This window comes from Moschus berezovskii, chromosome 1 (assembly GCF_049115385.1).
Source record: "Moschus berezovskii isolate FMDL1 chromosome 1, NW_MosBer_1.0, whole genome shotgun sequence".
Classification (NCBI taxonomy): Eukaryota; Metazoa; Chordata; class Mammalia; order Artiodactyla; family Moschidae; genus Moschus; species Moschus berezovskii.
This window is the reverse complement of record NC_142460.1, coordinates 159,017,342-159,042,702: the sequence shown is the minus strand read 5'-3', so window position 1 is coordinate 159,042,702 and position 25,361 is coordinate 159,017,342. Positions and strand designations below refer to the sequence as shown.

Genomic DNA, 25,361 nt, shown 5'->3' with positions numbered 1-25,361 from the left:
TTGAAGTTTTAGTAACATGTTGCTGCTGCTGCTAAGTCACTTCAGTCGTTTCCTACTCTGTGCGACCCCATAGACGGAAGCCCACCAGGCTCCCCTATCCCTGGGATTCTCCCGGCAAGAACATTGGAGTGGGTTGCCATTTCCTTCTCCAATGTGTGAAAGTGAAAAGTGGAAGTGAACTTGCTCAGTCGTATCCGACCCTTAGCGACCCCACAGACTGCAGCCTACCAGGCTCCTCCATCCATGGATTTTCTAGGCAAGAGAACTGGAGTGGCTTGCCAGTGCCTTCTCCATCAGTAACATGTTCAGTTCAGTTCAGTCGCTCAGTCGTGTCCGACTCTCCACGACCCCATGAATCACAGCACGCCAGGCCTCCCTGTCCATCACCAACTCCCGGAGTTCACTCAAACTCATGTCCATCGAGTCGGTGATGCCATCCAGCCATCTCATTCTCTGTCGTCCCCTTCTCCTCCCGCCCCCAACCTTTCCCAGCATCAGAGTCTTTTCCAGTGAGTCAACTCGTCGCATGAGGTGGCCAAAGTATTGCAGTTTCAGCTTTAGCATCAGTCCTTCCAATGTTACTGTATAATAAAACCATGAGTGTTGATTTTAATACAAAATTTACCAAAAGGCCATAATTAAGTAAACCCTTGGAAAATAAAATCTTAGGTGTGAGTTTTACCCCAAGGATGATTCTGTCTCATCCCTGGGTAGCAGTACATTTATGATGGATCCCAACAGAGACGCATGCCTGCCATTTTGACACTTTATACTGTGAATGATGATACACAGATGCACATGAAGCATAACTGTATGGCTCAAGAATTATCACAAAAGAATATACCCACCAGGCATTCAAGAAGTAGAACGTGGCTACAATCTCAGCAGTTTTCCTCACTCCTTTCCCAGTTACTAAGCCTTCCTTCCTTCCCAAACATAAATGCTTTTCTGACTTACAACAGGCACTTTCATTGAGTAGTTCTGGAAGGCCTGTGTATGAATTCTTTTGAGTCTCAGTATTTCAATCAATTAAATGTTTTTAAACTCATCCATGATGCTATACTAGTTGCTGCATGTGTTGTATATGTATGTGCTCTTATATATATATGGTGGGGTTTCTGGGTGGGGCTATTATGAATGATTTCATTATGAAACAGCTTGTCTGCGTCTCCTGCACAAAGGCGTTGTATATCTGTGGGTATGTATCTAGGAGTGGGGCTTCTGGGTCAGATGATATGCATGTGTTCAACCTCAGTAGAAAATGCCAAAATGCATTCAAAACGATCATACCAATTTATACCCCCAGCAGCAACATATGAGAATTCCTATTTTTACTGATCCCAAAGAAAGGCAATGCCAAAGAATGCTCAAATTACTGCACAATTGTACTCATCTCACACGCTAGTAAAGTAATGCTCAAAATTCTCCAAGCCAGTCAGCAATATGTGAACCATGTTCAAGCTGGTTTTAGAAAAGGCAGAGGAACCAGAGGTCAAATTGCCAACAACCGCTGGATCATGGAGAAAGCAAGAGAGTTTCAGAAAAACATCTATTTCTGCTTTATTGACTATGCCAAAGCCTTTGACTGTGTGGATCACAATAAACTGTGGGAAATTCTGAAGGAGATGGAAATACCAGACCACCTGACTTGCCTCTTGAGAAACCTATATGCAGGTCAGGAAGCAACAGTTAGAACTGGACATGGAACAACAGACTGGTTCCAAATAGGAAAAGCAGTACGTCAAGACTGTATATTGTCACCCTCCTTATTTAACTTATACGCAGAGTACATCGTGAGAAATGCTGGGCTGCTTGAAACACAAGCTGGAATCAAGATTGCTGGGAGAAATATCAATAACCTCAGATATGCAGATGACACCACCCTTATGGCAGAAAGTAAAGAAAACTAAAGAGCCTCTTGAAGAAAGTGAAAGAAGAGAGTGAAAAAATTGGCTTAAAGCTCAACATTCAGAAAACTAAGATCATGGCATCTGGTCCCATCACTTAATGGGAGATAGATGGGGAAACAGTGGAAACAGTGTCAGACTTTATTTTTTTGGGCTCCAAAGTCACTGCAGATGGTGATTGCAGCCATGAAATTAAAAGACACTTACTCCTTGGAAGGAAAGTTATGACCAACCTAGATAGCATATTAAAAAGCAGAGACACTACTTTGCCAACAAAGATCTGTCTAGTCAAGGCTATGGTTTTTCCAATAGTCATGTATGGATGTGAGAGTTGGACTATAAAGAAGGCTGAGTGCTGAAGAATTGATGCTTTTGACCTGTGGTGTTGGAGAAGACTCTTGAGAGTCCCTTGGACTGCAAGGAGATCCAACCAGTCCATCCTAAAGGAGACGGGTTCTGGGTGTTCATTGGAAGGACTGATGTTGAAGCTGAAACTCCAATACTTTTGGCCACCTGATGCGAAGAGCTGACTCATTTGAAAAGACTCTGATGCTGGGAAAGATTGAGGGCAGGAGGAGAAGGGGACGACAGAGGATGAGATGGTTGGATGCCATCACCTACTCATTGGACATGGGTTTGGGTAGACTCCTGGAGTTGGTGATGGACAGGGAGGCCTGGCGTGCTGTGGTTCACGGGGTCGCGAAGAGTCGGACACGACTAAGTGACTGAACTGAACTGAATTAAACTAGAAAGCTGGAGTGCTGTTTAGTGAGATGGGAAAGTTAGTGAAAGGATGCCTGGGGAGAAATACGGGTGTTCTGTTTGGACTTCATTCTCCACTGGCCCAATCAGGCACCGCAGTCAATTGTCCCTCACAGTTTCTCCCAGACAGTCATCTATCCGGTATTATTTCTCAAACACAGCCTTTGGCTTCTGGACTGGTCCTTTCCAACATTCACCCAGATTCCGTGGCTTAGCTTCACTCTTTAAGGGTGTGGGTACATGTGGAAATTCAAATACCCAAAGGGGCTGAGCAGGTGATGCGGGGAGCCTCAGGAACCCTAAGAATACAGGGACCACCTCACAAGGTGGTCTCTATTCAGCTGCAGTGCCTTGTTGTAGGACTTGAGTGCCGGTCCAGGTTTTTCCAAAGAAAATATCCCGAGATTCAAATTCTCTCAATGTTTGCGGATAATTTAAAAACATTTAAGTGTCAAGTGGGCCAATTAGACCCCACGTGTTGGGCCCACAGACAGCCAGTTCCCAACATCTGCTCTTTAACAAGACACATTCTGGTGCAAGAATCTACTCCAGCACGTCTCACGCTAACTCCCAGTACTCTGGGCAGCTCGGCCTGGCTCCAGGGAGGCCCCTGGGAGGCTCCTGCTGCTCACTGGTCCTGCCCTCCGCTCTGACCTGTCAGAGCCCTTTGGCTCAGACCTCCTTCTGCGCCCGAGCCCCCCAGCAGCCATAAAGAAAAGAAGGAGGCCATCTTCCTAAGAACCTACCTGTGCCAGCCAGGCTCCCTTTCCCAAGTATTAAGCAGCCCCAGTGGCTTTTGAAACTCAGAAACCGGGTGGCATTTTACCTCTTAAAAGCCTGTTGGTGGCTCCCCATTATCCATAGCAGCATCCAGCCACTAAAGGAGGTGTATTAATCCTCCCTCTAGAGCTTGCCTCCCACTACACTCCACCTCCAGCCATTTGCAACTGTGCTTCCTCCCTGCTGCCCTCCAGGCAAACACACCTCAAGCGTCTCACCTGTGAGTCTCTCTGAAGTTCCCTCTGCTCAGAACACCTTCATTCTAAGGCCCCTGCGCCATGAACTTGCTGCCTTCCTTCATGATGCAGCTGGAGTTCACCTCCCTACTCCTGATCCTTACTGCATTAGGGAACTGGCCTCTATCACCTTTGTGAAGTCACCACACATACCCCTCCCCCCTGCATTCTGATCCAGGCATCTGTCTGCATCTGTCCTCCATGGCACTGTTGCATCGGAATTATTAGCCAATCTCAACCACACAATTTGTGTGCCTTCTTGGTTATGTCTTGGTTTTGCCTTCCTTCCCAAACTGTAAAATCCCCCAGGGAATGGGTTCTATTTGTCGTGTTCGCTGACTACCCCTCCTCCACCCCCACCCCCTGCCCGATGCTGGAGTCTGCGACAGGATGGGCAATCGGCACTCCTTGAGATGGACAGGGATCTGCACACAGGTTTCTCTCTGATGCCCGCTTCTGCTTCACGGCCAGGTCCCACGAGGTGCTCCGGGAGCCAGCCGGAGAAAGGAGGGATGGAAGGCTACCTGAGCGCCCTGCAGCCACAGAACGGTGGTTCCCAGGCGGCGGCTCCGCGGGAAGGCTGTGACACCCTCCTGCTCCCCCTCCCCCGCCCACGGCACTTTGGAGGGCGTAGGGAGCCGTGTGTGCTCCCGGACGCTCTCGGGCTTCCTGGTACTTTTTCTTCTACCTTCCTCGTTCTTGAATGTGTTTATTACACTCTCGTACTAAAAAAACAAATAAACAGACCAAACGGTGCTTTATCGCTCGGCGCGGGTGGGACATCTTCTCAAGGACACGCAAGGCTGGCGCAGGCGGGCTCAGACTGCGGACAGATTCGGGGTGGCCAGGATCGGTGGATGCACGCTGGGTCGGGGGTGAGCGAGTGGACGCCAGGGCGGCACGCTGGGCTGCAGGAAGCGGGGCTAGGTGGCGGCGGGGTCGGGGAGCGGAGGCGCGGGGGCGCTGGGATGCAAATCCGGTCTCCCTCGCGCCCCTCTGCAGGGCCCGGCGTGGCGGGTGGCGCCCCCTGGTGGCGCGCACGAGGTGCAGTTCTGCAGGCCCCAGCGCCTGTCCAGGCTGCCTTCGCAGGAAAGACAGGAGGCTCTGACCACAGTCGTTTAGATACGCAGATGACCCCACCCTTATGGCAGAAAGTGAAGAAGAACCAAAGAGCCTCTTGATGAAAGTGCAAGAGGGGAGTGAAAAAGTTGGCTTAAAACTCAACATTCACAAAACGATGGCATCCGGTCCCATCGCTTCATGGCAAATAGATGGGGAAACAAGGAAAACAGTGAGAGACTTTATTTTCTTGGGCTCCAAAATCACTGCAGATGGTGACTGCAGCCATGAAATTAAAAGACACTTGCTACTTGGAAGAAAAGCTATGCCCAACCTAGACATCGTATTAAAAAGCAGAGACATTACTTTACCAACTAAGGTCCGTCTAGTCAAAACTATGGTTTTTCCAGTAGTCATGTATGGATGTGACAGATGGACCATAAAAAATGCTGATCGCCGAAGAATTGATGCTTTTGAACTGTGGTGTTGGAGAAGACTCTTGAGAGTCCCTCGAACAGCAAGGAGATCAAACCAGTCAATCCTAAAGGAAATCAGTCCTAAATATTCATTGGAAGGACTGATACTGAAGCCAAAACTCCAGTACTTTGGCCACCTGATGCAAAGGACTGACTCATCGGAAAAGACCCTGATGCTGGGAAAGATTGAAAGCAGGAGGAGAAAGGGATGACAGAGGATGAGATGGTTGCATGGCATCACCAACTCAATGCACATGAATTTGAGCAAGCTTCGGGAGTTGGTGATGGACAGGGAAGCCTGGCTTGTTGCAGTCCATGAGGTTGCAAAGAGTCAGTTACGACTGAGTGACTCAACTGAACTGACCACAGTTGGCTATGCCTCAGGTTCCTCATGGGAAATGGCATGATAATTGCATCTCTTTGGTGAGAAATAAAGGTGCAAACTTATGTGAAGCTCTTAGGGCCGAGTCTGGATGCTCAATACCTTGAACCGCTGAACGCTGGGCTGCAGGAGCCCTTCTGGAATCTCAGCATGAACAGAGAGAAAGCTGAAGTCAAGGAGCTGGATGAGAAGAGTGTGAAACCCACCTCGGACTTACCCGTGGGGACCCAGGGGAGGGCTTCTGCGTCTTCTGGACTCACTGCTCCCTCTTCTGTAAGCTAATGTCAGTGAAGTGTAATGAGGGCCAAGGTTTAAACAAATGTTGGGCCCCGTCTGGAATCTCTGAGGTCACGTTATGGATCTGGTGTCTGTAGAAGGGGATTCCTGTCCTATCGCACACGCATGGACCACAGAAAGGAGAAGCGGGTAGCAACGCACTGGGGACCGGGTGGACGTTCCTTTAAATTAGCTGCCATTTTGTGCCCTAAGACTCAACCTTTCTGATTCCCAGCTCCAAGCCTGAGTTTCCAGGGCTTGGGTGGGAAGAGAGAGATGAGAGGGGACAAGAGGGCACAGAGAAGCTTCCACCCTACCCTGGGCTGGGGCAGCCTTGGAACTGTGGCCTAGAAAGGGACTGCAAATGGGCAGTTCCTCCAAGCTCCAGAGGCGGGACTTCCTGGGAACTGGTGGGCAGGCTGGTCTGGCTGGGGTGTCAAAAGGACCACTCCTGGAAAGATGGAAGGGCCCACTCAAGAGCCCCTTCCCAGTGTAGACAGAGTCCAGGAGGGGGCCTGAGTTAGGAGGACCTTCCTGTGATGTGTTGGCTGAGGCTCAGAGGCCCTCTGTCAGGCCCAAGTGGGAAGAGGGGGGCCTGGGCACTACCCCAGGAGACAGGACCAAGGGGCCCACCACTCACAGCTGCCCTTAAAACCCTCCAGGAAACTTAAAGTGACTGCCTTTCCCGAGGTGACCCCAGCTCTCCTTCATGTACCTTATGTCCAGTGAGTTCTCAGAACTCCGGGAATGTCTTCTCTTGCACCTTGTGGTTTCTTGAAATCTAGTCCATCTTGTAAGGATGGATCAAGTCCCTTCTCTGATCTCTCGGTTGAATGTGCTGTCTGCCCTTGTACCTAATTCTTGCTTCTAATTATGTGACCTTGGAGGTTAGGGACCATATGTGAATCACCTTTTGTCCTCATCTACATCGAGAACTAAGTGGATAAATAAAGGCTCAAGTGACAGCTGGGAGGGGTCTTGTTTTCTCCATTTGTGGGACAGGACTCGTCATATTGGCCTTTCAGGGCCGGTGGAAGCTCTGGCTGAGATTCCTCTACTGAGGATTGACTCACCCTCTCTTCCTCCTTAGGGCCATTCTCTGGCTCTTCAGCCTCCCTGAGTCTTTGGCCCTTTGCCCCAGCAAGTCTCACCCCAGGAGACCCCTCTCCCACCCACCCCCATCTCCCTCTGCGGCTACACCATCCGCTTCCTCTCAGCCAACCTCCCTCCTCATCTCCTCTTTCTTCTGCAAACTGCCTGCAGGTTCAGCCTTGCCTCAAGATCATCCCCTCAGCTTTGGGGACCCAATGTTCATGTCGCCGCCTTCAGAACACTTTCTTCTGGCTGTGTCCGCTCCCCCAGCACCTGGCAAACTTTGCTTACGTGTTGCACTGAGCACCTTTGTCCGTCTAGGTTTGCCCCAGTGGTGGAGGAGCCTAGAGCTTGTTCATCATATCCGCTTTCTGTCTCTTCTGAGCTCACAGAAGGATTATCTTTCCCCATCTCTGTGGTAGTTAGGCAGCAACAGCGACTAGTTCTGGCCAAGGGGCTGGAAGCGGAGGTGAAGTGTGTAACTTCTGGGCCAGAAGTTTACTTAGAGGTGCAAGACCTTCAAAGACTCCCCGCCTCATCCATCATGGCAGGGTGTTATGTAAAGGAGACACTGAGCCGCTGCCCTGGGAGTCACCCAGACTGACGGTGGACTTTGGGTGAGCAAGACGTGACCTCCTGTTGTGTCGTGTGACAGTTGGTAAGGTTTGTTTGTTTCCCAGCACAGCCAAGCCTATCCTGAGTTTCCAGTTAAAGGAGTTTGTTAAATGAGTGGATGGTGTTGTGAGCTGTAAAGATCTGTGTACATTTTAGTCACTGTCAAGCTGTAAGCAGGTGCCTGCGGGGCAGGGACTTCATCAAACTGTGGTGAACCCCTGCATGGTGTGGCAACAACACGGCGGGGTGGGGGTGGATCAGAGTGGATGAGTGGGCAGGGTGTGTCGTGGGAGGAAAACTTTCTCTCACTTATAATTTGCCAAGGGCTTGCCCACAACCTGTATACATATTTAATCTCTGATGAAAGGTTATAATGAATTCTATGCTGTTGGCAGGAGACAGACATTTCTCCCAGGTATTTAGTTCTTATAGTTGTAAAAAGATGGTGTTTCTCTGTTGGATTCACAGGGTTTTTTTTGTTTGTTTTCTCTTTTCTCTCTCTTTCTCTCACACACACACAGCCCCTGTCAATCTCTGGGAATCTGTAATATAATATCTTAATAACAGTTTGATACTGACTGGATTCAGCCCCCAGATTAACTGTATCTCTCCATCTCTGAAAGCAGCTGGAGAAAATCACAATGTGGCTTTGTTTCCTAAGCAAAACCCTGCTGACTTGTCACCAAGTGGGGGTGTCTCCTTGAAGGTCTGTCTGCCTGTAGCTCTTCCAAGGCTTTTTCTCTTGAAAGCCTTTTCCTCTTTGTCCCTTTTCTCTGTGACTCTCTATAAACTTGTGGTGCTACAGGGCTGACATGATCCTGCTTTAATGAATAGCTATAATGTTCTTGTTACTTGAATAGAAGGTGTGTAAGTGAAATATTACCTGTTCTCTCCACCTCCATTAACAACTTTACTTGGCCCTCAGTAGACTCCCCCACCTCTGTCTTGTGGTCCTGTGGACCTCCATGGGAACTGACTCAGTAGGGGAGCTGGAGCAGAGGGCTGGACAGCCTGATTGGAGACCAGGCCCAACCAATTGTTATTTGCATAAAGTTGATCACATGGTTACTTCCTTAATTTCAGATTCCTCATCTTCAAATGGAGCCTTAAGAGCTCCAACATGGCCTCCAACATGGGGCTGTGGCAAAGATCACCCAAAAGGGCTTTGGGCCAAAAGATAATTTATGGAGATACGGCATTTTATTCTACTGCATTTTCCCTCTCCAGTGCCAAGAAGACTCAAAGAAGGATGAGATGAAAAGGTTCCTGCAGACCCTTCCTTTTCTGGCTTTTTCATTCAGACCCTGAAGGGCTGGCAGGGGAGTGGGTTTCCTAGACTGGATGGGGGTGGAGGGGAATCACTGGGGTACACAGGACCCTAGTCTTGGGATTCAGCCTCTGCAGTTTCCAGGCTCAGGGGAGAAACTGGGCTTCTAGGGGCCTCAGACCAGGAAGGGGACCAAAGACCCACAGTGTCAGGACCCAAGGACATGTGGATGGCTCTGAGAGTCAAACCAAGGCTGATTGATGTTGAATTTCCAACCAGGCAGCACCATGAGCACCTGAAGTCAGACACAACCAATATAAAGAAATGACTGTGACGCATTTTGCACTTTCAAGCTTGTAGAGGCAGAATTCCACTCTCAGGACTGATGGAACCTAATATAAATGTGGGCTCTTGCATTGTTTTCCATGTCACTAGCCCCTGATTGCAGCCACCCAGGAAATCAGAGTCACCTTGTCCTTCTCCACCTATGGTCAGTTTCTCAGTCGTCCAAGCATAAGTGGGCATCCCTAAGGCTCTGATGACCCCCACACAGGGTATGACAACCACTCACATCAGCCTCACACAAAGGATCTATTAAAAATGCCACTCCTGGTTTCCCTTCAGTCCCATATAAATAGCCTCTGGGGCAGGGTGGAGAGGGTTGGGAATCTGCACTTTATTTATTTCTTAAAAAATATTTATTTGACTGTGCTGGGTCTTAGTTGCGACACGTGGGATCTAGTTCTCTGGCCAGGGATCGAACCCAAACCCCTGCATTGGGAGTGCAGAATCTTAGCCATTGGACTACAAGGGAAGTCCCAGAAATCTGCATTTTAACAACAGGCGCTAGGAGAGTCCAACACTCAAGGAAGCTTGTTAAGCTTTGCACCTGAAGGGAAATGAAGGTGACATCATTACAGGCCCTGCAGGCAGATTTGCTGTAGGGTAGTTGTACTGGCTGTGACCAAGTGATCAGTGATGATTATGATATTAGATCCACTTCATATCGTGGACTTAGCTGTCTGCGTCCTACCCCACTTCTGCATATAAACTCAAGGGCAGGGATCAGAGATCCTGAGGGCCCAGCACTGTGGGGTCTTGACTGAAGGGACTTTACTGAATGGACAAGAGGCACCTGCTGCTTCTCTGTACAGCGTGATAAGCTGAGAGTAGCATTACCTCCCATCCCCAAGGATGGTCTTAGGCCCCCAAGGATTGGGCAAGGGACAGTCTCTGGCCAGAATGTATAGGTTCTGTCTGCTCTCTAGCAAATATACATGACAGTACAAATTCATGACTAAGTTACATTATATTAATAGAAATATCAAAATAGAAAAAAGGCTTGGAATAGCAACCATCTTCTAGAATCTGAAGGCTGGTATTCATTGTTCATGAGCTCAGCTAAAGGCAGTGCCTTCAGAATTTGGTTAAATTGCAGAGAGAAGAACCAGGGTTAGTTGCAGAGAATTATTTTCCAAGCCTAGCCACTGAAAGGCCTGAAACTGGCTTCTGAGGTTGCATGGAGCTTCCCTTCCTGAGTGAGATCTGTGGAAACAGAGCCGCTGGCTTTGGAATCAGGCTGTCTGTGTCACTGTGACAGTGGCTTTCACAAAGACTTCAGATGATGGCACTGTGGCCACTGACATCCCATCATGAGGCCTTTTCGGAGGTGGCTTCTGGAAGGGTCTTCTAAGAGCAATGGCACTCAAGAGATCTGCATGTGACCACGACCAATGTCCAGCAACTCCAGAGGACACTGTAAGTCAACTCCCTATATGGTAAAGGCCAGGAGCAGACTCAGTACGGTGAGGCACGGACGGTCCAGGTTCTGTTGATAATCTCCAGGTTCTTGCTGTGTGTCCCCCACCCTGCCCAGTGAGCCTGCTCTGGGAGGAGGCCTTACTGTAGATGGAGGACAGGGAAGCTCCAGGGAGAGCCATGCCCCAGTGCTGCCTGGCACAAAGTTGGTCTCCAATAAATATTTGTGGATGAAAGGAGTCCTTTGTTGGCTTCTGACTCTGAACATCCACCCAGGGCAGCAGCACCTCTCAGCCCAAGCCCACGGAAGGCACCCACCTCTCTGGAGGCAGTGAGAAGAGGCTGAGAAAATGCTAATAAGCACGAGCATGTTCAAAACCAGGAAAGTCAACCTCTCCGGCCTCTACTCTGTGGGCTACAGGAGGTTGGACAGCTTGATGGCTTTTGACACTCGCTGGACTGCACAACCTGACTGCTGACATCCCTGACAGCCTCTCTTTACTCCACAACCCGCAGGCTAAAGTCCAGACAGGGAAGCCCGTGTGAAGCCACCTCATCTGCACCCGAGTCAGCTTAGGGAGGGTGGTCTTCCTATCACTCTGAGATGAGGACTCCTGTCTCCCCACTGTGGGGTGGGGGCTGGGTGCCATGGCCATCCACAGCCAGCCGCAGGTCTCCACCACCGTGTGACTTTCTTAGTGTGAGATATACTCCTGGAAAGGCGGAGATAAACCTACACAGACCCGGATACAGAAGAGTCTACAGTTAGCGTGAACACCACTTGGATGGCCTGTCTTCAGGTGTTAGTCCGAGCTCTGGTCCTGAGCGGGTTTAACTGAGAGGACCAACTGGCCATACTTCCCAAGGTGAGCGCTTCCAAAGCAGCCTCTTGGGCAGGAAGCGAAGATCGGAGGGGAAGCAAGTCGGTCCTCCTAGGGTCTGTGCCAGCGCTGAACCCAGATACAGAAGGGACTGCAGCCAGCCTCCCCCTCTCCTAGCCTGGCTCTGATCAGGAATAACTCAGCCCTCTCCCTCCTTCCTCTGGGCAGATACCCAGAGGTCTCCCCACAGAGAAACCACAGAGCTGGTGAGGGATCAGCGGGGCTGCCACAGTGAGCATCCCTACCGTGCAGGACGAGACTGGGCCTGTGGGGGCTTTGCCCAAGGGGCCAGGAGAGACCCAGCCCTCCAGCTCTGTGCCCACCGGGCCCATGGGCACCCTGGGGGGGCTCTGGGAGGAGGGGACAGGGAAAGCAGATGGTGATAGGGTTTTCTTTCTCATTTATGAAACAGAAAGGAGGCACCGTGCTAACGTTAGTAACTATGGACAGGTTGGGGACAGGTCCACTCTCAGGAGCAGGGCAGCAGCTGAGGCCGAGGGTCAGATGAGGCTGGCAGCCTTCTCCTGCACGTTGTACTCCTTGTTCTTCTTCACTCGCCAGCTGATGAAGATAAGCAGCGCCGTGCCCAGAGCCTTGTAGGCCACCTGCAGGCCCAGGTACCTGTGAGGAGGACATGTGAGGGGTATGGAGGCGCTGTGGCCAGGACCACTGAAGAGCAGAATCATTGTCACAGTGGCCCCGGGGTCATGTGTCATCACCACTCAGGTAAGGATCCGTCCCCACCCGAGTGGGAGCCACCTTCCTCATTCCTTTTGTTCACAAGCTTTGAGAGGCTTTAGGACATGGGAGCTACGTGGGACTCCCAATCCAGTGCTCCTTGTTGCCACCCCGCTGGCGCCCCCCAGAGGGCCAGTGAAACACTGCAGCACCAGCCACCTGGGAGGGTACTGTGTCCCAGCACAGCCCGGAAGGGTGCCTTCTCCCTGCCCTCTTGGTCTGCCCTCCTCCTGGACTTCTATGCCCCTCCCACACCATTTCCAGACCTCGTCCAGTCCCCTGAAGCCCACTCTCCCCACTTTGTTTGAGGCAGCAGGCGAGGTGACTGAAGGGGTGCAGAACTCAGTGGTGCTGCAGCTGGGCTTGAAGCTATGCTGCCAAGAGCTATGATGGGCCACCTCTTTCTGAGCAACAGGGGGCTGGCCTGGCATCATCGTTCCACAGCCATGACCTCTTCCTTTAACAAGCCTCTTTGTGATGCTGTCCCCCTCGAGGGCCAGCGGGGCCTGAAGACGGCGGGCGGGACACATCAGAGCAGCCTCTGGGTCTCGTTACTTGGCTCTCTCTGAGCCTTGACTTGCTGGCCAGTGGTGGCCCCCACTCCTGTCCAGGGCAGTTCCCCGCCGGCTCTCCCTCGCAGGCCTGAGAGCCTCACAACTGCCACCGGAGTCATGACCGCCTTTTGCTTGGGCCTGGGCCCTGGTGCATCGTGCAGGCTCTCACCTGTTCCGGAGAGCGTTGTTGTCGTAATAGGCACAGGCCCCTCGCCTCCCCGAGCACTTCGAGCTCCACAGGATGCAGGAGTAGTCGATGGTGAGGCCATAGAGGGCTGGAGACGGCAACCAGGCTAGCATCAGCAGGAAGAGAGTTCAGAGAGCTCAGGTTACTTGGAGCTGTCAGCAGAGGTGCCAGGGCAAGGTGGGGAGCCAGGTGCCTGGGGCCCCTACACAGCTCACAGGCATGAGAACAGCTCTGCCCCACCCCTGGGAACCACAAGCTTTCCGTGAAGCCTGAATTACTCTTTCACTGGAGGCTCAGAAGAGAAGAGGGACCTGAGCCATCCTTCCAGGACATTGAGCTGCAGGTGTCCCCTTGTACCAGCTCAGACAGGTACCAGAGTTCTCACGCTTGGGATTGCTGGGCTCACCGGGTGGCAGGAGGCTCTTGAGGACACCGACTCCTCAGGCCCTCAGGGTAGCCCGGAGGCAGGCTGGTGCCCTTATTTTAATGGGGAGGAAGGTGGGCTCGGCTGGCTCACCTTTGCATAGCCAAGCAGGGTCAGGGCTGGACTAGGAACCCTAGTTCTCGGAGGTTCGAATCCCACGTTCTTCCACAATGGCAAGCTGCCCTTAGACAGCAAGCACCACCCCCAGGCCCCCAATACCCTGGCGGTTCAGAGCTTCTGCCCCCGAAGCTGAGTGCTGAGAACTGGTCCAGCAGGGGCCGTGCCCTATGGCTGCTGAATATTCAGGTCAGTCCTGCATCCTTAGCTACAGGTCTAGGCAGGGGCGGGCTTGGCCCGATCCACAGCTGGGTCAGGTCACCCCATTCTCAGACCCACTGAAAACAGCCTCCCAGACTCTGTTCAGGGCCCTGTGAGAAGCTGCTTCTGGGGGAAAGAAACAGGCAACCTTCTGCTTGTGGCTCTGCTCTGAAGTGGGGACCTTTAAGAACCAGCCTCTGTATCAGACCTGCTCGCTCCCAAATCTCCAGGTGAATGGGGGATGGAAGTTGGCCACAAGGAATGACCTTCCTAAATGATGTTCCCTGAATAGAAATGAAGTCCAGAAAATTTTTCAACTAAGTTCCAGTGGATAATTTGAAGCTGGGCAAGTCCTTTTTTCTACCCAGTGTGGAATTGCATTCTTGGGTGATGAATGGATCCCTCCAGCCTGCGATTTCTACCTGTGATCTCACATTGAGTTATCTGAGCTCAAATGAAAAAAACAAAGGCAGCAGGTGCTTTGAGCACAGAAGGGGCTGTTTTCACAGTGGTGGGAAGAAGCAGGGAGAGGTGCTCCAGAGCCTATCCTAGCTGCTGTTGAGCTGGGTGGAACATAAGGTTTCCTTCCCAGTGGAGGTTTCAGAGCAAGTTATAAATGATAAGTTATAAATGGAAAGGCAATGTGGTGACAACTGTGCCTCTGCCATCAGGACAGGGTAGACCCTGGTGCTTTGTGTCCTCTGTGCTTGTAATATAGGCCAGATGAGCAGAGTCTGAAGAGGTGGGCTTTAGGAGCAAGTGGCCAGAGACCAAGAAATTCCCCAGAAAAAACTGGTTCACTCCTCCTTATCCTAGACTTACCCAGCTTTGGTAGGAGAGGGTCCCTGCTGGTTAGGCCCAGGAGAGACATCACCCACACACCCCAGGGTGATCATGGAAGCTGCTACAGAGTGAAGTGCAGCCAGACTCCTGAATAATAATGCACCGCAGCCTCCGCAGGGATTTCAGCATTTAAGGTCAGAAAGTGCACTCTGATGCCAACTGAAGTCTCTCCACTGAAGTCAGCATATTCCCCACTGCAGTGGGCACTCCCTGGGTCCTTAATAAATCCCTCCTCAATCAGCTCCTTTACTTCGTGTACCTGTCACTGCAAGAGTCTCCATATGAGTGCCTTGTGTTTAATCCAGCGCCTGGAGGCATCCAGAGGGGACAGTCCAGCTTGAGCAGTCTGGGAAAGGACCTGCAGTGTCCCCACACCTGGGGCGAGCTGGGTGTTTGCAGATGCCTGCAGGCAGTGCGTTCACAGCCAATCCTGATCCCTGTGCACAGTGCCCTTCCTCCTTGGGCTCTGACTGCTTTTGCAGGGTTTGCCAGCAGAGGGCCCCCCTTTGCTGAACAGAGGTAGGAGGAGTGGATTTTGTAAAATGGAAGGGAAGCCAGGGCTGGGTTCTGCTGCTGTTCTGGCTGCAGCAGGAATGCGAGGTTTTGTTCCTACAGTGAATTCTTGGAGAGAGATGAAAAAATACCTACACTCAGTGTTCTATTAGGCATTGTCAGCTGTGTCCACTTTTCCTTCTTCTTACAGTTTCGTTTGGAATTAATGCCATAGATGGAAACTTTCCTAACCTCAAGTGATGCGGAAACAGTCCATATGGGATTCGGCATTTGCTGTTGTGCTTATTATATACAGTTTCTTATGACAGAGATGAGATGGGGCTTTTCCCCTGCCCACCCTGCACTCCACAGTCCTCTGATTTCCCTTAATCTGGGGCCACCAGGAAGGGGGCACCTCTGACACTTACCCAACAGACGCATCAGCAAGAACTGGACTCCAATGGCGAAGGACTTTTCCTCCTGGTTCACCACACTGAAAAGGCAAACAGGAAATCAGCAGGGGGAGCACTCAGGGCTGAGCCTTCCCTCTGCTGGTGCAGCCAGCCTCAGGGCACATTAGACCTGCCCTCACAAGGCCCCCTGGGTTCACCTGGGCCCTGTGCTCCTATTGTTCCTCTCAGTGGATCTCAAAGTGTGATCACTGCACCAACAGCGTCATCAGCATCCCCTGGGAACTTGTTAGAAATGCAGATTCTCAGGCTGCTCCTCAGATGAAGACGCAGACGCTCTGGGGGTAAGGCCCCGCCCACTGTATTGTAAGAAGCCCTCCAGGAGATTCTGTGCACACTCAGGTTTGAGAAGCACTGGTCTCTGTGATTTTCAGGGCTGCCCAGAGCTCCCTTCAAGAGGCAGAGGACAGAGCATCTGGGAACCAGAGGATACTGAAGGTTGTGTTTATGGCAACAGGTCTGACTAGCTCTGGTGGTGTTTTACAGCTGTAGAAGACAGGCCTGATGCAAAGTGTAGCCAGAGCCGCTGGGCTGAGGGCTCCTTTGAGCAGCTAACAGAATCCTCTACTTTGGGCTGGCATGGTGGGCATGTGACCTGTGTGGCCTTGCCAGGCTCTACCCTCAGAAAGGTGGAGCTTTAATGCTTTGCTTTAATGCTCTGCTGTGGCTGGCTTGAAATTCTTGATAATTTTGGAACCAGGAGCCTTGCATTTCCATTTTGCACTGGGTCCGGCAAATTATGCAGCCAGTCCTGCCCCCGCCCTTCTTCCCTCTAGAGGAGGAGAGCACTTGCCTGAGGAAGGAGACTGAGAGAGGAGAGGTAGGCTGTCTGGAGGAGGTATTCTGGGCCCTGCCATGCCAGCTAGGCATGGAGCGGAGAGGAAGGCCCCCATCCACGACATGGGGAGTCAGGAGTGGGCCAGCCGGGGCACCAGGCTGCCCTGTGCCCTGAGCACACACTCCTGAGTGGGAGCTGGTTAGGGGAAAGCATTCGGAGCTGAAGGGAACTCAGATCTCCACACACATTTTGTTTTATTTCCACAGTTCTGCTGGCAAACTGGAAAGGGACTCTTTCAGCTTCTCAGAATCCCCACTGGGGTGAAGCAGGGGAGAGGCACCCACTGGGAGACCCCAGTGGAAAGTGCCTCAAATCTCAATCTCAATGGACACTCCCTTTATTGAAATAGGTCCCTTCAATGGATTAGTTCACAAAAGATGCTTTCATGTTTTGGTCCTTATCTCTGGGCAGACTCCCCTGGTTTCTCAACTAAATGGGACTTGGGACCCCAAACTGGCTTCTAACAGAGTTTGAGTTCCTTGTGATCTCTGCCCCTTCAGCCCTGAATTGGCACTGGCTCTCTGGCCTCTGTCTTGTGATACATTTTTGGCACATCTCCACTCCCAGCCTGTATTTCCATGCCTGGTTGAGGACCATGAGTGATGCAAATAAGGTCTGTGTCGCCTACAACACTGGCTTTAAACCTCACTTTCTTTGCACTACACAGCATCCATTCTCTCATCTTTCCCAGGGGAATTTATCTTTAAATTATTTTGGGATACTGGGGCCTCTTCTTCAATTTCACTCCAGCTCCTGACCAAACTTGGAAGGGAGAGATTTTCTAAAAAAGCCCACCCTGGGGTTCAAATGATGCTTTCCCTCCACTACGTCCTCATCCCTGAGGCTTGGCAGTCCTCTGGGAGGCAATCTGACAGCAATGCCCTTCTCCGATGCTCGGGGGATTCCCTATGAAATGTCCTTATTCTATTCCCTCTCCTCGTCATTGCCACCCACATACCTTTCTCAGGATTACTGGGTCCACTGTGGTCCATGTGACCTGGAGTGCAGGAGGGGAACCACACTCAGGGCCCTGAGTGAAAGCATGGGTACTTGGAAAGCACGGATGCAGAATGGTAGAGGAGAGGGTGATGGCGGTGTTGAGACAAGCAACCGCTACACGTGCTCGTGGGGTATGCTAAGAATGCAAGGGCCTGACTGTGTGCTTCCTGGGTCCTTTCCCAAGGGTCTGGTTACAGTGAACAGACCTAAGGCATGAGGTAAAATTCTCTGGACCAGCTGCAGGCTTGGTCCACAGAAGCAGTGGTTCTTCCAAGCTCCATGCTCTTCAGCTGTGACCTCCACCCACTGCAGGTGACACATGCACCTGAAGCCCTCCATGTCACCCAGTAGGACATGGGGTCACAAACAAATGCTGCAACATGAGCTTCACATTGCTTGCTGTCCTGTGAGCAACAAAGTCCTTTGCTTTTGACCTAGCTTCTGCCAGCATCCTGATGAAACAGGAGCTTGGTAGTTTGCAAGCTAACTTGTAAATAGGATAAAATCCCAGACCCCTCAACTCCTAGTATTCTGGGGAAACTAACTGTTGATAAGAATAGTAATAATAATTTCGTGGTAATAATTTTTCTAGTAGTCATGTATGGATGTGAGAGTTGGACTATAAAGAAAGCTGAGCGCTGAAGAGTTGATGTTTTTGAACTGTGATGTTGGAGAAGACCCTTGAGAGTCCCTTGGACAGCAAGGAGATGCAACCAGTCCATCCTAAAGGAAATCTGTCCTGAATATTCATTGGAAGGACTGATGCTGAAGCTGAAATTCCAATACTTTGGCCAACTGATGTGAAGAACTGATTCATTTGAAAAGACTCTGATGCTGGAAAAGATTGAAGACAGGAGGAAAAGGGGATGACTGGGGATGAAATGGTTGGATGGCATCACTGACTCAATGGACATGAGTTTGAGTAAACTCTGGGAGTTGGTGATGGACAGGGAGGCCTGGTGTGCTGCAGTCCATGGGGTTGCAAAGAGTCGAACATGACTGAGCGACTGAACTGAACTGAATAATTTGGTAATTAGTAATAATGAACCATTATGCAGAGCAAAGCAATTTACCATACAACCCCCACATGAATCCTTTGAGGTCAATATCATTAATGCCCTTTTGTTCATGAGGAAGGGCTTCCTAGGTGATACAGTGGTAAAGAATCTGCCTGCCAATGCAGGAGACACAGAGACGTGGGTTTGATCCTTGAGTAGGGAAGAGCCCCTGGAGTAGGAAATGGCAACCCACTCCAGACTCTTGCCTGGAAAATTCCATGGACAGAGAACCTGGCAGGCTATGTCCATGGGGTCACAGAGCTGGACACAACTGAGTGACTAAGCACACACATACATGAGGAAATTGAGACTTGGTGAACTTGGCAACACCAAAGGACATTTAGCCAGTTTATGGTAGAGCTAGGCCTTTGACCCTGGACCGGGTCTTCCAAATCCTGTTTTTCCATCTCTGTTGCCAGACAGATAAGGACAGGAGGGAGGCAGGCAGGGGGTAAGTTATGCCAACTTATTTTCTCCTTTGCAGAGGGTGAGGTGAATGGAGGGTCATTTCATGTCAACACCTCAGGGGCACCTTGGTGTCACTGTAACAGGACACCTCTGCCTTGGCCTGCCGCCCGTCCTGCCCTCCCTTCTGACCTGGCTCCTAGGACACGGGGGCTTTTCTCATTGTCATCCTTTCCACATTTCTTTATTCTGTCTCTGGAACTTTCCTCGTTTTCCTTCTCTGATTTTACGCCTCCAACTGAATTCTCCTCCCTCCTCTCAGTTCTTTTGAGAGTTAACTGAACTGAACTGAACCTACAGGTGTGGAGTCAGCGTGGAGCCTGGCAGCCTGGAGGGGTCACGTGGCTCAGCCGGCAGGCCCCGCCTCCTCTCCAGGCCCCGCCTCCTCTCCAGGCTCCTCCCTCCTCGTACAGGATGGAGAGGCAGGGACACCCACCCAGTGAGGCTGCAGCGTGGGACTCCGCACGGGCTGGCACCAAAGCCCTGGCACTGGCGCACTAGTATTACCTCCCTGTATCACCCCAAGAACATCCCGTGTCCGAGGACTCAGAGGACCAGGAGAGGCAGGAGAGCTGAGAAGGGGCAGCTGGACGCTCAGTGAGGGGAGCGTTGGGAAGGAGAGGCACACTCACCGCAGCACCATCATGTATAGGGGGTTGTGCGAGATGCAGGCTATGAGCGCCACGAAGGAAATGAGGAAGGTGGTCGGGAGCAGGAAGTGGGCGCAGGAGATGGGGCACGGGCCTGTCTTCGCTGAAGCCGATCCCCCGCCGACGCAGCTGCAGTTCAAGTAGATCTTGGAAGGAGACGGAGAGGAACGGGGGAAATCTGCTGTTATTATTTCAATTCCACACACTTTAAATGCCTGCTCCAACGGTCACCCCTCTGCCCTCCCTGGGGACCTGGTGATGCTAGATGCAGAGACTGGAGAGGAGACGAGGTGGGGATTTCAGGTGCCCCAGGGATCTCGCTTCTGATCACTGGGCAACAAACAGTGTTTGTTTCACCAAAACCAGTCGTCCAGGGTGCGCTGGACTCCTCCAGCAGTTTTACCGCGAGGGGATCTACAGGATCCCACTGCCAGGTATGGTCCACCAGTTGCAGACCTGGCGTTGGGAGGGCCCTCCTCTGGGCCAGGCCACCCTCTGCCAAGACGTAGTGGTTTTCTGGGTTTTTGTTTTTGCTGTTTGTGTGTTTATTGCAGGGACATTAAAGGAAGATAAAAATAGGAGGAGATACCAGTGGGAATGGGCTTCCCAGGTAGCTCAGCTGGAAAAGAATCTGCCTGCAGTTCAGGAGACCTGGGTTAAATCCCTGGGTTGGGAAGATCCCCTGGAGGAGGGCATGGCAACTCACTCAGTATTCTTGCCTGGAGAATCCCCATGGACAGGGAAGCCTGGCGGGCTACAGTCCATGAGGTCGCACAGAGCCGGACACAAGTGAGCGACTAAGCGCAGCACAGCACAGTACCAGTGGAAACACAGTGAAGCCCACTGACCTTTCTGCCTGAGATCAAGTCCTCCTGCCTCTAAAGGTCTCTGTGTCAAGTCTGTAAATGCACACAGCTCAACACTGTTGTGCAGCTCACCTTGGTGGACCCTGTGTGTGCTAGGTCCCTTCATCTTCCCTCTCACAGCGTCTGATGCACCAGCCTACCGTCCAACTGCTTTAAGTGACAGAGCTGTTAGAGGGCACAGATTGGAACTAATGAACTGGTATGCTTCCTTCTACCAAGGATTGGAATTCTGGACCTTCTTTACTTGGGCTGCCGGGAAGCTCACAATTAAGTTGTATACAGTGTTGCTGCTACCTTCCTCGGTCTGGATTTTTTACACATATTTTCCCCTATAATTTGCTATTTTTTTCTGATATTATGCTAATGGATCTTGGTCTTGATGTGCTTGTGCTGTTATTGGAAACTTGTCAAGATTATTTCTGGAGGTAGACGAGTCACAGGTAAGTAAATAAAGATAAGAAAACCACAGAAGACACCACAGGCTCCCCCAACAAGAAGGCAACTGAGAAAGCATCTTGTCCAAGCTCTTGCTCCTTGCACCTCCTGAGAACCACACTCCTCTCCAGCAGAGGTGGCCATGGAAGCAGCCTTGCCTGTCCTCTCAGGGAAGATGGCTAGCCTTGCCCATGCCCTCCACACAGGTTTAAGGGAACAGGCTACATCCTCTCCTTAGGGAGCTGCATAGACTTCCCAGTGCTCTTCGGATAAAGAATGTCCGAGTCTGAAGCCCGAGTCCTGCCTGCTCCCAGGCCTAGCTGGGTATGGCCCTCCTCCACACTCTGTGCCAGCCCTAGCCTTCTCGCTCTTCCCATTTGCCAGATCATTCACGCCCTTGGGCCTTGCGCTTGCATTTGCTTCACTCCCAGGTCTTCATAGCGTTTTCTTTCTCTAGTGGTTCAGTTCTAATGTCGCCTCCTCCGGGAGGTCCCCAGGTATTCTCTGTCTCATTAAGTCTCTTCGTGGCATGGGTTACCTTCTAAAAACACTCTTGTGCCTTTATTTGGTGAATACAAGTTCTTGAGGGCAGGGACATGGGCTGATGGGTTCCCCACTGAATCCTCAGCATCCACGTACGTGTCTGGTGTTCACTAAGTGTTTGTTGAATAACCGCACAGACGACTGGAGTTGGTTTTGCTGCTGTCTGATCTGGGGAGGCAGGGAGGACTCTGAGGGCTGGCCAGGATCTTGCCAAGTGAGCATCGTGAATGTGAGCTGTGTGAGTGGGAGGCTGTGGCCGGGAGACACCTGATCTTGCACAGACGTGCCCCGGGCTGGGGCAGCACCCTGAGTTCTAGTTCCAGATCTGCCCCTGAATAGCTGCAGCCTTCAAGCCAGTTGTGTGGCCACAGCTGAGAGTGCCCAGAAGGGTTGAACCAAATGATCTCTGTCACCACTTGTGGCTCTAACCTTCCAGGTCCACATCACAGAGGCCCTCTGCCCTCGATCTATGTGGGCCTGTCCATATGGCTTTGTGACACAACCAGGTTGCAGGACGCTGGTGTGCCCAATAAGGACCCATCAGGGTGAGACTGGCAGGCTTCAGCGGAAGGAGTGCTCTGACTTGTTTCTGTTTTGAGTATTGTTAGGCTTCAGGAATGTGAATTCATTGGACATTGGCCAGTCTTTAATTGACTTTGGGTTGTAAGCATCTGATCATGACCCTAGGGAACGGGAGGTGGAGAAAAGGTGGGTGTGGCCAAGAGGCCAGGATGCTGGGAATGAGTGGGGTGGAGCCCTGCCCATCCCAAGTGGAGGAGCAGGCTGTCAGAGCACACATTCGGCAGAGACCAGGGGCCCCTCCTGCCCTTACCGGTTGCTTGAGAGCTGTAGAGCTGAAGTTGACTTCACTGCAGCCAGCATGGCAAGGGGAGAGGTATTCAACCCCATTGTCTCCACAGACCGGGTGGAAGACAGAATCTGGGCACGAGCAGTCCCGGCGGCAGGCGAGAGGTTGTGGACGTATAGAACTTGATGTGCTGCCAGCAAAACAGGAAATGGGAATAAAACAAAGCAAGACCAAAGGAAAACCTCGCCACTCCAGCCCAGCGTGACTTCCCTGCCTGGTTAGCGTGCTTGTGCTTCTCTGTTTGTCTTGGGCCAGCGCCACCCAGAGATCTGAATCATGTCTACTGGAGCCAAGGGTCAACTTGGCCAGTGTTCATGGCACCTCTGCTTCTTCTGCCAGTAGGAGCCCAAACCTACCAACTAGTCATTGGGAATGCTTGGTTGGCAAATCCCCCACTGCAGATGGGGTCGAGACGAACAACCTGCCAGGACTCTGATGAAAGAGAAAGCAGATGCTATGGGAAAGTCACAGGTGATATTTCCCTTCCTTTCTCTTTCATCTGGACTCGGGCTGAGGCCCCTTGAGGTCATCTAGGGTCTCAATGGCTCCTGTCTCCGGGTCTATGTAGCCATTGCCCAGGTTACTGCATCCCCCTGAGCTTTAACCCAGGGGTTTCACTGGCTGATCGCACCAATCTCTCCGCCTTCCATATCCAATATTCACAATCTCCTCTGGGAAGGGTGGGGGTTAGAGGCTGACAAACCACAGTTCAGAACTTTGCTAAAATAATTATTCCAGGGCCAGTTGACAGTAACAGGGCATCTCTCTCATGCTCCAGGCACTGTGCCTCAGGGCTTTTCGTGCACGGACATCACAGTAAATGTTCTGATAATGACGCTCCCTTTGTGGATGAGAAACCTGAAGTAACTTTCCGCAACGAGGAAAGAGCAGTGCCAGACCTAGGACCTGGTCTGATGGCAAAGCCCTGTGCTAAACACCCAGTGAAAGCATTCTTGGCCTCTGTCAACCACAGCCAGAAGACCAGTACAAACTGGGAGTGGGCCAGAGTGCGGGGAGGGGCAGTTCCATCCTGAATAACACTCCCCTCCTTCATACCCTCTGGAGACAGGAGAGGTCCTTTCACAGAGAAAGCTAAAGCACCAAAACTGGAAAGTATGCTATCTTCCAGTACTGCAACCTCACTGGGCAAAATCTAAAAGAAGAGGTGTTGAAAGGTGGCTCTGATGAAAAAAGCGAAAAGGCACATCCCCTCCTTGGCTTCAAAGCCCTTCCTGAACATGAAGCCAAACTTAGAACTTAAAACCATGTCGCTTTATGCAAACCGACAGGTATCCTTTACCTGCCCTCTTCCTCACCTGCCCCAATTTTTTAAGTCTGCCATCACTTTCATTGTTCTTTTCCAAATCTTTTCAAGTCTCCATCTCTCATCTTTCCTCAGCAGCTCAATAAGACTCTGTAATTCTAGCAGGTAGAGAGCTGATGCTAAACATAGCTATTTCCTGGTTCCTGAGGCTCACAGCACTACAGATTCATCTTGAAACTGAACAAATTAGTTTCTGGTGCTCCTTAAAAGACAGAACCCTAATCCTGACTGCTAGTGGCCCACTAGCACTCTCTGATTTCTTCTCATAATTGAGCACACTAAGATCTGATTTCTCAGTTGCCACATATGAGATCAGATCAACAAGGGAAAAGGAGAGAGGACCGTTGAAGAAGCAGAAAGGAAAATGTGGCAGCCACCTCCAGGTTCTGGACTCAGCCAAGAGTATTTCCTCACCCTCACTCCCCTTACCTGGGGGGGTAGACCTCCGCCACGAGCGGGGTGGCACAGCCCATGAGGAACAGAGGGGCACAGAGGATCATGGAGATGATGATGATGGTGGCAGCCACACGGGGAATGGTTTGCAGAGAGAAAACACAGCGCTTCATGAGGATCCCTCCAAACAGCATCCCCAAGGCCGCAGCAGGGAGGTTCACAGCACCTACAGACAGAGAGAAGCTGGTCTGGGCGCATAGGCCTGGGAGTGCTGTGTAGACCACTGAGAAGGGGGCATGGCTTCCTGAAGGGACATTCGATATGTTTAATTGCAACAGTAATCAGTTCAGTTCAGTTCAGTTCGGTCGCTCAGTCGTACAGTAATAGATGACATTAATTGAGCATTTACTGTTTGCCAGGCATACTGACAGAGTTATCTTGACATGGAGGATTGCCTTGCCTGTGCAAAGAATAAAGAAAGAAGTGGGACCCTTACAACCAGAGAGATGTGGGTTGAATATGCATTTATTAGAAAGTGAAAGTGTTAGTTCCTCATGTCCAACTCTTTGTGACCCCATCGACTATAGCCTACTAGGTTCCTCTGTCCATGGGATTCTCTAGGCAAGAATACTGGAGTGGGTTGCCATGCCCTCCTCCAGGGGGTCTTCTGGACCCAGGAATCAAACCCAAGTCTCCTGCATCTCTTGCATTGCAGGCAGATTCTTTACCCACTGAGCCACCTGGGAAGCCCTTATTAAGCCTTTCATTACCTGACCCTTTATTGCACTGTAACCACATGGGATTAGCAAGGCACTGGTGGTGCTTCCTGTTTGATGTACTAGTCAGAGGCCAAAGGCTAGAGGGTGAAGTCACAGCCAAGAGCCACACAGGAGGTCAGGGGTCATGCCCTGATCACCCTGCACATCCACCTGATCAAGTTCAGCAGTGAATTGGCCCCGTCATTCTCTTGGGTACTTGGTGGGACTGCAACAGTATTTCGCAACCTCAGCTGCCAAAAACACAGGTGCTGGATGCTGGCCCCCCCCGCCAGAGATTCTGCTTTCACTGCTCGAGGGTGGGGCTTGGACATCTGTATTTCTTAAAGCTCTCCTGGGGAGCCTAAAGTATAGGGGCTTGAGAATCACTGGGCCCCACGGTCCTTATCCAGGTGAATGTCTTCAAGCCCTTGGAGAAGAAAAACACCCAGCGGCATCTTGCCTAGCCCCCAGTTCAATCCGTGCTCTTTCCTCTCTTGTCCCTGATGATGTCAGGGTCTTTGGGAGACGGTCAGGCCTTCAGCCCCTCTGACAGGGAGGAAGCAGCCCCCAACCTCCACCCACGCCTGCCCGGAATGATAGGGGCCCAAGAAATCTGCCAAGAACATTTTGGACTGCCAACCAGGAAA

General features: G+C 51.3%; 1 protein-coding gene across 1 annotated transcript in view; it reads right to left on the bottom strand.

Moving 5' to 3' along the window:
- Positions 1-9,190: 9,190 nt before the first annotated feature.
- The window catches only part of SLCO2A1 (solute carrier organic anion transporter family member 2A1), an 87,826-nt gene continuing 71,655 nt past the window's right edge, over positions 9,191-25,361 (bottom strand). The window contains exons 9-14 of the mRNA XM_055413430.2: positions 23,993-24,182; positions 22,204-22,369; positions 19,510-19,673; positions 15,476-15,540; positions 12,953-13,076; positions 9,191-12,112 (exon numbers count right to left, since the gene is read on the bottom strand). Coding sequence (XP_055269405.2) covers positions 11,992-12,112; positions 12,953-13,076; positions 15,476-15,540; positions 19,510-19,673; positions 22,204-22,369; positions 23,993-24,182 — 830 coding nt within the window. The 3' untranslated portion in view covers positions 9,191-11,991. The remainder of the gene's footprint in view (positions 12,113-12,952; positions 13,077-15,475; positions 15,541-19,509; positions 19,674-22,203; positions 22,370-23,992; positions 24,183-25,361) is intronic.